The sequence below is a fragment of the Apteryx mantelli genome, chromosome Z, assembly GCF_036417845.1.
Source record: "Apteryx mantelli isolate bAptMan1 chromosome Z, bAptMan1.hap1, whole genome shotgun sequence".
Taxonomy (NCBI): domain Eukaryota; kingdom Metazoa; phylum Chordata; class Aves; order Apterygiformes; family Apterygidae; genus Apteryx; species Apteryx mantelli.
The window spans coordinates 58,062,578-58,077,505 of record NC_090020.1 but is presented as its reverse complement, the minus strand read 5'-3'; the positions used below and the strand labels follow the sequence as shown (position 1 = coordinate 58,077,505).

The 14,928-nt window shown below is 37.3% G+C and overlaps 1 protein-coding gene across 1 annotated transcript in view; it reads left to right on the top strand.

Annotated features, from left to right (window-relative positions):
• The window catches only part of MSH3 (mutS homolog 3), a 109,766-nt gene that overhangs the window by 56,812 nt on the left and 38,026 nt on the right, over positions 1 to 14,928 (top strand). The window contains exons 14-18 of the mRNA XM_067316741.1: positions 3,473 to 3,660; positions 6,715 to 6,883; positions 10,352 to 10,416; positions 11,744 to 11,860; positions 14,756 to 14,863. Of these exons, the coding sequence (XP_067172842.1) occupies positions 3,473 to 3,660; positions 6,715 to 6,883; positions 10,352 to 10,416; positions 11,744 to 11,860; positions 14,756 to 14,863 (647 nt within the window). The remainder of the gene's footprint in view (positions 1 to 3,472; positions 3,661 to 6,714; positions 6,884 to 10,351; positions 10,417 to 11,743; positions 11,861 to 14,755; positions 14,864 to 14,928) is intronic.

Genomic DNA, 14,928 nt, shown 5'->3' with positions numbered 1-14,928 from the left:
AGATGATCCTTCTGGTGTGTAGCCAGGCTAGAGTTGCTGTGAGATACTTCAACATGTTCATTAAGCATCTTTTGAGAAATCTCAAGATAACTTTCAGGGTTATTTCAGGTGTCTTTGAACAGGGAGGAACACCCATTCAATTGATTTATTTCTTACTGTCCGTATTTGCTCATGTGTCTTCTCTTGTCATTATTCTCCTATGATTCACTTCATACTGTCTGTCAAGAACCTACCATGCGGTTTGCATGGCAGGGATTCAGCCTTTGTGTCCTTGAGTGCATTTTGTAGTCAAGGGAAGTCTTGCAGAATTTTATCTTTTATCTGTATCAAGGTTGATCATGATGATGCAGTCAGTCATACCATATTTTACTTTGACTTGGTGTACAAGCCTGGATTTATCATTGCGTAGTCTTTCAGACCTTTCCTGTGTGCTTTGACTTCAAATGCTATTGACAGATTTACAGCTACTTTATTTTGTTTTATTTTGTTGTCAGAGCTTTTATAGGATAGATTAAGTAAGTTCCAGATTATCAGAAAGATGTTGATAAACTGCAGCAAGCACAGGGGAGAACAAAAGTTTTTATGAGGCTGAGTAATGGATTGATTTATGAAGAAAGATTAAAAGATTATAGTTTAGTTAAACTGATGATTAAAAGGAGAACAGAAGGTTTAGAGATGTCTGAAGAGTGTTAACAGCAAAGAGGGAGTGGAATTACTTAGTGTAATACAAAAGAGTAAAACTGAAGGTATTGGGTTTAATATAATGGAAGGAAAATTTAGGCTATCAGACAGAACTTTTATGTGATGAGATTTAGTGCTTTGTGCATTAGTTCCTGAATGGAAGTGGTAAGCACATAGTTTCTTGGGATATTAAAAACCCAAGACTCGACAACAGAAAACTCATACAGAACAACTGAGCAGTTGCAGGGAGACCATCTGATGGGTCTCTTCTGTCTTTAACCTCCATGGATCTGAAGGAATGATGATCTTATGTTTTCCAAAAACTTTCAGAATGTAATCTTCGCTTTCTGACCTTCTGAAGTGTCATGATTAAATTGCATATTTCTCTAGTAAGTCTCTCTCAACCTTGCCTGGTTGGTGGTAATGAATTCTGTTCTGTAACATGCAACTGTGTTTCAGGTTTGTTGGACAGTATCTAAAAGACCTTTGGCTTTATGGTAACTTCTGATGCGTTTACTGACCTGTGTGACAGAATATATTTTAAATGGTCGGGAATGATTTTTCTTTGATTTTTGTTTCATAGCCTTTATGATAGAACAAGCGTAAGTGAACACTGCAATTAACCTTAGAATTTTTCTTTCTAGCCTATTGTTGACAGTTGCTTACAACTTCCAGTATCTGTAGTAGATTGCCAGGGCTGCAGGTTTATGAGTCTTTTTATTCTGTGTTCATACTGTACAGGGGCCACTCTTCCGTCACAACATTGGTGTGTGTTTAATGAGAACAGAGTTAAGGCTGTAACTGCAGTGTACTTGAATTCTACATTTTATGTTTTTTCAGAGGGTTGGGTTTAGCCAGTCTTCATGTTCTGCAGGGCTAGTAGGCATCACTGAGCAAATTTATCTCAGGATTAACATATTTGGGGAGGGAGAGTTAGTGTTTATTTCCAACCCAGTTTTTTTCCTAATACTTGCTTCCAATGTGTGGGAAGAGAAGTTGTTCAGGAGGAGTTAGCTACAACATAATAGATGGGAGAATTACTTTAGTTCTTACATAAGGGCATGGGCAGGAAAGAGAAACAGAAATTTACTTTTGGAGAGCAAATTAAGAGAAGGGATGATGAAATGAAAAATTACATGTGTTTTATGAAATGCTGATTCACTGAAGCCTACATGTGCTGTGATCAGTGATGTAATTATTATCACAAAATACTGACCAGAAATCAAATTCCAGACTGTAGGTTGCCTAGGAAGGAGAAAGAAAAATGTAGAAAGAGAAAGAGGCAACAAATGTGGCTTACAGAGAGCATAGAATAAAGGTACCTTTGTGTTCAGTATATCCTGTTCTCTTCCTTGCATCCTATGGGCAGGTGAGGAAAATAAACTGTTTTTTTCAGTGTTGTCAATCAGCCAATAGAAAAATTCAGAGGTCTGAACGCAAACTGTTTCTACAGATCAGTAACCTATGAAAAAATATCAGCATAATTATTTATGGACAATTTTTTCCAAACCTGCTGAATGTCCTGGAATCCAGCTGAAGTCAGCAGGGTTTGAAGGTGTCTCAGAGGGCTAGGTTTTCATTTGGCATGCAAATACAGTGTTGCACAAATGCTAACTTCCTTCTGTAAAAGCAATTTCAGAGAGAGAATCAGTATTATCCAACTTCCAAGTGAGGCATGAGGAATTTAGGTAACTGAATGTTGAATGGGAAAACAGAAAGGGAGAGGTAGGAATGTAGCAGGGGTAAGTTGTTTTGTTGTAGGGTTGTTAACTACTGGCAAAATCCTGACCCTGATGGCTAATTCTTGAAAATGAGCCAAAGGTAACAGCCTCTGCTGACAGTGAGGAGTAGAATCTGATAGCAAAATATTTGAGCTGCATCAGAAATAATGTTAATGGTTTAAAAAGAAAAAAGAGAGAGAGAGAAGAGTTCATAAGTTGTTTCTCTCTGACAAGTCGCTGCTTTAAAGGAACCCATATTTGTTTTTCCTACTCTGTGGGCATCAGGAAGCAATCCATGAAAGCACTGTGAATTATTTCACTTGGCTCTGAGGAGTGCTCTGGGGGATTCCTTTTCGGTGATACCCCAGCCAACTGCATAAAGGAGATAGGAGAAGATGAAAGATGAAGACAGGGTTAGTGAGTTCTTTATGCTCAATTCCTTATCCAGAAATGTGCAGATGGGACCCCATCCCATGGAGGTACTAGGATCCCTGTGATAGGGTCCATCTCATTCCATAGACTTGGGTGTAACCAGCCAGAGACTGAAGCTGACAATAACAACAAGCACTTTAAGCAGCGACTGCTGGATTCCTCTTTCTGTAGTTTTTTCTCTTTTCTTGTGTTGTTGTTCCAAAACTCTCCCTCCCTGTCCCTACCTTTGCCTTTCCAAACGCTCTCTTGCCAAAACTGCAGCCTGAGGATTCAGATGAGAGCACACAGATGCACAGGCCCTCATGGACAAGTTGTGGCACTCAGGCAGTTGCTCAACCTGCTTACTTGCTGTTCGCGCATTATTAGCCCATTCTTCTGCTCTTTATTTTGCCTGCTATCTGCGTATTCATCCAGCACCATGAATAACAGAGATCTATCCTCAGTTGATTCCTAAGGACAATGACTAAAACGATTAGCACACTCTGTTAGCCTTCTGAATGTGGTCAGATTGTCTAGCTGCATTACAGTGTGTATGCTTTAGATATATTTTGTCTGATTTAAAAAAAAAAAAAAAAAACTGTAGGATTTAATGAAAATATAATACATTGTAATGATTTAGACATTGTTTCCCTTCTCAGTGTTCAACCCAAGAGTTCTTCTTGATAGTCAGCACCCTGTCTCGTCTGGAGTTGGAAATTCAAGCTCTTGTTCCAGTCATACATTCTCATGTGAAAACTCCTCTTTTACAAAACACGCTGTTGGAAATCCCAGAACTTCTCTCCCCCATAAAACATTATTTGAAGATACTTAATGAAGAAGCAGCCAAGTAAGTAGAGAAAATAGATGAATCTTCCATGCCTCATAAGCATTCTGACTGAATGTACTCAGTGTTATACAAATTACGCATCTTGTTTTAATACATCTTAGTTTTATATTTTGGGTTTTATATTTAAATATGTACAGTTGCTTATAGTTAAAGCAGAGGCTGTTGTTTTCTGCAGTTTGTATTATTTTTTTAAAGTTAAACAATGGAGGAAAATATTTTGCCCGGTGCTGTCTGCCCAATCTTCTTTTGAGCAAGAGGATGCTTATGATCTTGGATGGGAGAACTGAAAGTATGGCGTTTGTGTGCCCTGTCATCTTATTTCTGTCTTTTCTTATTCCAAGAAAAAATTGGTACAGAAAGAAAGAGGATGCTAGATTAGAATAAAAATATATTATAAAGCATAATGTCTTTGAGTAATTTGTTATATACTGTTTCTTCTGAAGAACTACTGCCTCCTTTAGTATCCCTGGATCCTACTTCTAAGCCCAGGAAGAATAAGGCAAGAGGGAAAAGATGCAGAACGATAAAGCAAGAACATGAGTTCAGTAAAGGAGAGATGTATAAAAGCCTGTGAGGGACAGGATTTAAGAGGAGGATCTTGGGGCCAGTAAAAGTCACAGTCTTTCAGAAGAAATAGTATAAAATCATCTAATAAAAGGTTCTTTCATGGTGCTGTGCACAGGGGAAGCATGTCTGGCTTGCACAGCCAACCTTTCTGAGTACTTGACTTTGCAGGTTTTTGATCTCTTTTCAGTGTAGTTTTGTTTATATAACACGTTGAAAGGACATTCTGAACACAAAATGAATGTCATGAGCTTTATATTGAGATCTCCCAAGCTTTCCTGCTGTGAGCAAGTTTCATTTAACTCTCCTGATTACTTCTGTACATGTAATATGAGATTTAATTACTGTGATATACTTGGAGGTTTTTTGATGAAAGATGCAATATAAGGGTTTAATGTATATTTATACTGAGGCAGCAAAGTCATTGATCGGGTTTTCTTTTCTAACAGATTAAAAATAAACTTATATTTTATTTGTAAGATCTTTTTATCTTTCTCCAGCTGAGATAGATTCACAGATGTTAAGTCTAGAACTTCCTTTATTCTCTTCTGAATCAAAGACAGATGTGAAGTCTATTAATTTTGAAGTTGAAAAGAGTAGAAATATTTGCTTTGTCTCATTCGACAGGTGGGATTATAAGATTTCTACTGATATGTGGTATCCAATTATAATTGTGGCAGGTTATGACAAAGCAGACTTTATCTTAATGATACCAGATTTACTGTAGGTAGGTTTAAAAATTTATTTTTCTATCGTATTAATGATGACTAGAATATGCTTTTAATAGAGGATATAATAGTATAAATAGAACATATTTTAATCTGCAGAATGAAGAGATTTTACTTGAATTTGTTTGAGATGACTTTGAATAACCTACCTTTTGGCCTTTATGTGTCTCAGACTTGTGTGGCAATATTATTGTGCTGAAAAACCTTTCTTTAGCATAATTCTGATGACAATTTTTAGATATATATACATATATATGTAGACATGAACATATATATGTATACACACACACACACTGCATCATGTGTTAATTTCATAAAAAACGGTAGTGCTTTTCAAGAATATCTCTCTGCTCCAGAGTTTTCGTGGGAGGTTGGTGTTTTGTTTTATTTTATTTTTTTAAGCTGTCAACTTTTAGATTTTGGTAGGCAGTTATCACATGGGAGTGACAGAGTCTTCACAATCAGCTTCTGGCTACTAGCTATCTTTTTCCTCCCATTCCCATGGAAACAGGTCTAATTAGCACGAAATCGTTTCTAAAAATTATTACTGTATTTTAAAATGGTGACTCTGCTGTCACTTACATAATGATTGTGTCCGTGTAATTAGAAATCAAAGCTTAGCTCTGTGTTATCTGTCTGTTCACTGGTTCCAGTCGTAGTTTCGCTCTCAGGCCAAAGGGTATGGAACTAGGTGCAACACAGGACCTTATTACCTCCATATTTTATGACTTTCAGTTTGCTAATTACTTGCTCTCCAAATAATAGATTTCATAATAATTATGTAATTAAGTGATACATTTTTGTACCTGCTCTAAAATGCAAATGTATTTTTGGATTAACTTAAAGCTGATGGCTACTTTTTATTGTTTACCTGATGCTTATTTAAATAAGTTAAATTTTTGTTGGTTTTGGTGACAACCTTATTTTTAATAGCTTTTTTGACTTCCCAATTTTAAACATTTGAATGGCATTTTCTATTCCAGGTTTCAATCCTGAGCTGAGATAGCACAGCCAAAACAATTCTGTCATTCTCTGACATTCTCCAAGACTAGAAAAGAGCATTGTTTTGCATGTATTAAAAAATATTCTTGTTAGTCTTTTCTTGAGAAAAGAAAGAAGCTACTCTGAGAAACTCTCGATGACATTCTGCTTTGACAAAGGCCTTGTGGGGAGGGATTTTTCTCTACCAGTCTCATGAAAATTTGCCTCAAATTTGGCCAGATTCTAAATCTGGAAAATCTCTGTTCACATGTTTTATAGAGATTATCTAGAGCTTCACATTTAATAGTGATCAAGATTTTGTGTGCACTTGGGATGCTCCAGGTTGGGGCAGCAATTGCATTACAGAATTACAGACCAAGAGAGAAAGAATCTGTCCGTCTTGTGCTTTCTTTGTCGTGCTTGGCCGGGGGAGAACAAACAGAAAGCTGAAGGATTCAAGTTGAGATGAGACAAGAAGAAGACTTGGCAGGATTTGGAAGAGAATAAGGAATGTAATCTGGTAGAGTAGAAAGGAAGGAACAGAGATATGGGTTAGTCTTGAATAACTGCTTTTTTTTTGGTCTTGTGTAGCCTTGCTATATACTGAATGTGTATGGCAGCTTTTGATACATGTGCTGTACACACAATCAAATACCAGAAAAATTGTATATAGAAGGGAATAAAGCTAGTGTTAGGTGAGAGTAATGAATAAAACCACAGTAGAATTAGGGAATATATCTTTGCTTTTATTATTATTTTATCTTATATTTTCTATGGATAGGTCTGGAGATAAAACTCAACTGTTCAAAGACCTTACAGACTTCCCTGTCATCAGAAAGAAGAAAGAGGAGATCTTGGATGTGCTTTCTAAAATCCAGTTACATCTGCTGGAAATCCGTAAACAGATAAAGAATCCTTCTGCAGAGTATGTTACAGTTTCTGGTCAAGAGGTAATATGTTGTCTATTTTGTACAGTTGTATCCTTGCACGCCTGGAAATTAGCTTAAGATTTAGGCTTGCTAGGAGTCTTTTCATGTAGCATGATAACTGAGGTCATTTGAAAATACACTCTTGTACAACTTTGAATAACATTATTCTGACAGTGTCACTTTTTTATTTGTTTTACTCTGTTATTTTAGTGATCTAAAGAATAAAAACACTTATTGCAATTGAGTTTGGTTCAGTAATGCTTTTTCTGTATCTATAAAAACACATGTATACTTGCAAAGTTAATTATGTGGCTATTATGTGCTGAAATATCTTTGGCGAATCTTGAGGAAACATAGCATTAGGTTAATTTGAAGAATGGTAGAATGATTTTCTGAGCAGTAATTAAGACTGTAATTTGAAAGATGGAAGAGAAGAGGAACAGTATTAAAGAATGATAAGTGTTATTTTACTACTTTTAATTCTTAAAAGCACTGGTTGCGGACTGGAGCGTTTGTGTGCCAGATGCTATGCAAGTGTGGACAGGCTGTGCTCCACTGAGCTGACAAGCTCAGCACAAAACAAAGAGATGACAGATCCACACAGGTTTGTGGGGGAGTTGAAAGGAGCCATGAGGTAACATTGTTCAGCATTGTCATTTTGAAACTGAGAGGAAGAAATCTTGGGGAAAACCCATAGACTAGAGAACAGAATTGGAGACTGAGAAGGAGTGAGGAAATAGAATGAGTGTTTGAGGTAAAAGAGTGATGATGAGGATGGAAGGAGCTGTCAGCAGCCTCCTGTCGTGCTGGCAAACTAGAAGGCTGAGAAAGGCCAAAGAGACATGGCAGGGGGCAGAAAGGCAATACTAAAAGTGAGAAAGAATGCAGTAATGGAGGAATTAGACGTAGCAGCATTTGAGAAAGACTTCAGGTGAATAGTCCTCTTGATGGTGAAATTGAGCAGCGAGGAAACATGTAGCTAATGGGTTGGGTAGACTTGTCAGCATGGAAGCTGAAGTCTGAGAGGAAGCATGGAAGTATGTATTAGAGTATTGTGTGAGGAGGAGAAGAGCAAGGAGTTGAAAGGTTCCTCGTAGAGAAGAAGGTTTGAGAGGGGGATGAAGACACCTTTGCGGAGGAAGGAGGAAGAGAGTGGGGGCAGGCAGATAGATGTGAACTGTGCTGGAGAATATTTAGAAACTACCATTCACTGTGGAGATTTTTTAGAGAGGGGGCCTTTGTAGTAGTGGACGGCTCAGAAACCATTGTAGACAGAGATCTATCTTGGTATATGCTTAAAAGGAGCTGAAGAGATTATGGATACTATTATCTGATTACATCTGGTATGGGTGTTTCAGAGACCTCAAAAGAGGCAGTACAGGAAGGGTTGCAGAAGATGGACCATGAGGTAAGGAAAGGCACAAAGGGAGTGGAAGTGATGGTAAGGGAATTGTATGGGAAGAGCAGAGCATAGATATAGCAAAAAGCTCTTTGAGTTGAGTTCTCTTTCAGATCTGTATGGTATATTCTTCTCAAGTTCTTGTAGTATTCAAACACTTCTTCAGAACAGACTTGTGCAGAAGCAGGTTTATGGTCTATTAGTTCTGGAAGAGAGAGAAGCTGCAGGGAAACTTTTTCTATATATCTCCCCACTCAGAACATGTATTTAGGGAAAAGGCCTCCCTGGAGAGAACCAAAATTAAATTATTAGGTGCTTAATGTGTGCCCCCAAGCCCACAATTATGAATACGTGGTTAGATTTTGAGAGTCAGCCCGCAGGTTGTTAGCTTATATTTGGTATAAAGTTCCTGTTGGAGATCTGATGAAGCTCCAGTTGACACATACCTTCTTTCCAAAATACAAGGTTACACCCATATCTGTCTTATCTTTTGTTTCCAGACCTGTAATGTAATTCGTTGTAGCCACTAAACAGGACAGAGAGCCGTCCAGTTAGTGATAGCATTGCTATATTTCAGGCAGGGATTAGAGAGAAATTGCTATACTTGGCAAATGTTTGCTTTGTGCATGGCACTAGCAGTGCTTTGGTTCAAATTCATTAAACACAGCAATTATTTATCTAATAGAGATAAGAATTAAAGGATGAAAAAGCTAATGCTTTCATTGGTTTGAAGGAGATTGCAGTCTCTTGCTTGTTCCTCACTAGCTGTACAAACTAAGTAGACAATTGTACTGGATGTGTTAATTTAGGCTGGTTTGAGTTCAGTCAGGCATCCAGGATAGACATAAACATGGTGTGATCTGCTTTCTTCCCCTTTATCAACACAGCATATATAATTGTCTGGGAATGAACTTTAGAAAAGCTGTAATATCAACACAGCAGCAACAATACTAGTCATGGCAGTGATTAGCTCTTCTCATTTTTCAAATCTTTGCAGATCTCTGCTTCTACCTATTTTCAGCCTTTTTATCTAATATGTATTATGCAATTTCAGGGTTTCCACTGTATCAAGTATTTTAAGGGCTTCTTAGGTGAACTAGTGTATTATGTCCTTTGTGGAGTCTTGTGCTCATGTTGGGATTTTTCTTCTTGTTTGTACCTGAAGGTGATTACTGGCAATGCTGTTGATGTGGGGAAGGTTTCATCTAAGTCATACTGACTGTAATAGAAAAATTTTGTTAGATGAGAGCCTGATGGTTTGCTGTGAAGGTGATTTGGTTCTGGGTTAATCTAATCTCTGGTAGGAATTCATTTTGCAGCTGAATTCTTTTATTTGAGAATGCCTCAGTTCTTTCAAGCCTTAACACCTCAGGCTAATGTTATAAAGATAACTGACATGAATCATGTAAGACACTGCAATAAGCACATTATATAGTTTTCAGTGCTCTAAGCCTCTTATCGTTACTACTGTTTTCCCCTGTTCCTTCCCTTCCTGACCCCAGTGGATCTAAATTAGAAATAATGTACTTTAGATACAGTGCTAGCATTTGAGGTTTTGAGTTCTTGTTTGTGAAATGTCATGAGTAACTATGGCTGAGGATGAATCACTGATCCCTAGCCAGCAAGGCACATCTCACTGATAAGGAGTAGCCTCAGTACAGGTGGCGTATAGTGTAGAGTCTGGGTAGATGAGTTGTATGCTGATTCTATACAAGGCCAGGTCAGGATCAGGTAAGCAAGACTTAGTAGTTTTGGTCTGGTTTTAGTCTCTTTTTGGCTTGGTAGGAGGGAGATGAAGAGAGCATGTTAGTGGTTGGAGGAATAGAAGGGCAGAGAAGAGGTGCAGCAGCACAGCAGGACAGAGAGCAGCTCAGGAGAGGAGCTGCTCTTTCAGTAGAAATGTGGTGTATGTCATAACTCACTTTGGGCGGACAAAGAACTTTGTCAGCTTGTGGCCTGCACAGTCTCTTCAGGCTGGTTGAATGTGGTTTTCCTCTGATACATGCAGACTTCTTCATACCTAAAGAATACATTTCTGTAGTCTCCCTAATTAACTGTGATGTGTGATACTATGTTTCTGTTTATTTCAGTTTATGATAGAAGTCAAGAATTCCCTTGTATCCTCTGTGCCATCTACCTGGGTGATGGTTAGCAGGTATGTGAAATGTCTTTGTATTCTAATACATAAGCAAAAATAAAATGTGTCTTTTAGTATTAAAGCTAATTCCATATATATTCTGCTTTCTCCATGTGTTTCTTATTTTTAAACTGAAAATCAACCAAACAAAATTGTCATCTTAATTTGTTGTCCTAATAAGTTTTATTTAAAAGCAAACAGAAAAAAATGGGGTTCTTGAAACATTTGTTTTAACACAGTAGATACTTAATGCAATTTCACTTGCTTGGTCTTTCAAATGATATGTGTTGGTGTCAAGACTATGGTCTTGATTCAGTTGCACCTATAATTTGTAGGTACAAGCCTCCCATCTCATAAAATCATAGCTGTTCTTACATTTATTCTGAAATGTAAAGGTAGCTGTGCAAAAATGTGTTTGTGCATCTCAATAAACATAGTGTCTATAAGATGTCGTTTTACTCTCGTATGCACAGGCTTTGCTTGTTTTTGTGATTAGTGTTATGTAAGCGTAATTTTTAGATAGACTTTTAACAGTAAATGAAACAGAGATGGACTGAATTATGTAATTGGCTTTTTTTCTTAGTCTTTTATTTTATTACTTAAACAATACCTTAATGTTATAATGCATGACCACAGACAGCTAGCACCATTATTTAGGTCTCAGAGAGCCAAGGAGACTCCTTAGTATTATCTAACCCCCAGAAAAGTGAACTCTGAAATATTATTCTGTTGACTTATACTATTCTCTTGACTTATGCAAAAGTTTAATATTAAAAGCACATAGATTATCCAGAACTAAGACCATGAAGGGCAAATTACAGCTAATCTGGATCTTGTAAAAGAATGTCTGGGAATGCCAAAAAGGGCCTTTAATAAAAATATATAAATAAATAGCAAGTGCCCCAAATGGAAGCTAGTATCCATGCAAGACAGTCTGTAATTACTAAGTTTATGTCAGGCTATTGGTAAATTTTCCTCTTTAAAGTCATCTTCGGGAAAATTTTTCTTGGAGTTTATTGTATATGTCACCCAGTCACAAAAAAGGTCATCCATTTGTGCAGCATATTGCTGAACAGAGTTTTGTGAGCTATATACTTCAGTGATATATGCTACATTGTGAAAAGCATTTTCAGAGCTTTCTGAATTGGTCGTGCTGCAGTAACCAAGCACTTTATTCACAATACAGAATATTAGAGTTTGGTACCACAATAAAAGAACATTCCTTTTTTACATCCATTTCAAGGCTCACAGAGAATAAGAAAACTAGTCTAATTTTCCATGTAGATGGCATAACTGATTGCTTAGTAACCTTGATTTCCTATTTGGCTTTTTTTCTCTCTTCCAGCACAAAAGCTGTCAGCCGTTTCCACTCTCCTTTTATTATAGAAAATTACAGACATCTGAATCAGCTCCGGGAGCAGCTAGTCCTTGACTGCAGCGCTGAATGGCTAAATTTTCTAGAGTGAGTTTAAAAGTAGATTCAGGTTTCATCATTTTATTTAGTTATTTATTTTATTGCTACATGCACAGAAAAAGAAAGATATTTGTCTAGGAAGGAATATTAAAGTTGATAATTAGGTTTGTTGTAGACAAGTTAATTGAAAGATATGGTAAATTAGAATACTGTCCTTGAAGTTAAAGTATTTGAAGTTAAGACCCTTGCAGACAGAGGCCAGAAGGGATATCTCCACAAGACTTTGAAATTCTGATGAAAATACAGTATTAAATAGATAAAATGCCTCTCTAAATTTGAAAACTAGTATCACAGCACTAAGAACCTGAAAATGCAACTGACTATAAATGCGTGATATTGTATCCAGCGGTTTTATTATTCAAATACGAGATAAATGAGAAGAAAAGAGAATTCATTATACAAGTTAATCAAATTCATTTTTAATATTGGTTGAAATACAATGTGGCTTCCCTGTTAAGTGTACCATTGTTTTTAAAAAAGATTAAATAAAAATAAAATATTCAGGCAATCTCTTGGGCGAATATGATTCTCTATAGCCCTGTATTTTATATGCTAACCCTGCTAGCCTGTTAATCTGTTTGCTAGAAGGTAACCAAAGTATTATTGTCCCTCACAACCGGCATGTGAGAACTTTTGTATCACGTCAGAGTTTCAAAAGAAATTATTTGACTTTTTAGCCAAAGGATCTTCAAAATGGTGCTGCTGAAACCCTCTGATCTACTAACACATTAAATTTCTGCAGATAAATGTTACTGTGCCAAAGTCTGCTCCTCACCTTCTAATTGCTGTATATCTCATATGTTAATGATCTTGCCTGTAGTTATCGTCTTCAAAAAAGACTGCATTTTTATTAACATCAGTTCTACTCTGTTTACCAAATGAAATGCTGGACGGACAAAGTGAGTCTGTCATGTACCTCTTAGAAAGGAGTGGTCAAAATTCCTCCAACACTCCAACACTCCAAAATCTTCATATGATGGACTTCTAGAAGATGCAGCCCAGCCCCTCTGACATCCAAGGTGGGGGCTGGCTGCTCTCACATTGATTCATGGATGGCAGAAGATAATGGTTTTCCCTCAGTGTCCCACCTCTCTGTTGCAGGATGGGATCTGGCTAGACATATGTATGCCTTTAAGGGTGTGAGTCCCTGGGTCCTATTACATCTATGTTGACATAGAGACTCACTGCTGCCAAAATCAGCAGTCCTGCTCCCCTCCCCTGCCCTCTTTCGTGCGCAGACATTGGTATCTCTGTGGTCAGAGATTGAGCAGAGTGGGAATTAAGCTGACCCTACAAAAACACAAGTACATTTTATTTGACTTAGCTCCCTGAAGAGGCTTCACTGCTGGAGCATCAGTTGCTGAGGACAGAGAGGTTGGATACATGTGGTTGGGGCCAGAGGAGGGGACAGTAATGTGAGTAAGACCTCTCTAACTGCAGGCAACTTAGCTGTCATGTGCAAGTGTGCCCTCAGTAGCCTCTGTTAATTCTTTTCTGTGTTCAGTGACAATCTCTGATTAACCATCAGCGTAGTCCTGCTGGCAGTCATGATGTAGCAGTGGCCTGGAGCTGCTCTTGAAGTATTTGCGATCTGTGTGCAGCTCTAGAACCGCAGTTTAGCCAGTCCTGTTCTAGACATTAGCAATGTTTTGAAATATTACTGTTTGAAAGTGATTTTTGCACTCTAAAAGTGACCTATGAGGATTAGTTGCTGACTGCTGTATTAGATTTTCTGTCTTTGTAAGTGTTAAGATGCGTCTTCTTACTGTCAAGCCTTCAAAATCTTCATGAGGTATAGAAGTCAAGCTCCATCTTTTGTGGCTCATGTGTTGCCATCAGTTCTGTAAAGACTACAGGCCCCGCATGTGGTGCAGAGCTGTGTGTTCCCGTCCCTTTCATTGGTGCCCAGCTCATGTTGAATGCAGTGACATGGATATAACTGAGGCTGAGATTTTGCGCTTTAGTAGGAACCTAGCTATTCTGTTAATTTGATAGGAACTAGAAAAACATTCCAGTTCACTCTTCTGTGGCTGTGTTGGCTTTGCAAAACTATAAAAAATAGTTTCATTAAATAACTCTTGTTACTAAATTAGTCATGTAAATTTGAATAGATATATGTTAACCTTTCCTCACTTCAATCTGCTAATTTTCATATTTACTTTGCTGTTTTCTGTGCTGGGAATGAAAAACCTGTCTGTGGGAGAGCTTGCTTCTTCCCCACCCTACTACTTTTTTGTTCTTTTTAGTTTTGCTACTTTGGTATGGCTTCTATTTCTCTTATGTTTCCCACTTTAGAGTTTGTAATTTTATATTTCCCTGTTGTAACTTTGAGACTAGGAGAGGAGAAAAGAAATTCGTGAAGGCTAAGAGACTGAAGTCTACTGAAAACTGTTCTCTTGGTAACTTCATTATTGTACTGGGGGAAATAGTACCATAAATTGAAAATGAATTCTTGAGTTTTCTATTGTAATAACCATATTTTACTGAAATTCTAGACAACTCCTGTGTTCAGGCACTTTTTTTTTTTTTACACTGTAATTTATAGTAGAAGTAAATGGGCAGTTGGGATGGATTCAGTTGCCACTGTCATAAACAGTGACATATTATAGACCTCATTAGGCAGCAAGGTTCAACTGCAGAGTCTTTAAATACAAGCTAATTAATTTCATTTTCCCTGCTTTTTAAAAAAAAATCATGAACCTGAAGTCTGTCTTAATTAAGGTTGTGTCCTCATATTATAACTTAATACATTGCTGGGAGATTGGAAGAACAGGGTAAGAACCCTGTGAGAAACATGCATGGGGTGTATCTTGACAATGCATATGTATCCATATGAAATTAATTTGTTTTCTTCTCCTTTTATTTTTCCCTGTTTTGCTGTAGTCATTTTAGTGAACATTATCACCCTGTGTCTAAAGCGATTGGTCACCTAGCAACTATTGACTGTCTGTTCTCATTGGCCCAGGTGGCTAAACAAGGAGACTATTGCAGGTAATCAAATTTTAATTTTTATTTAGGATTTTGTAGGGAATTGTAAAATAAATATTTAAAATAAA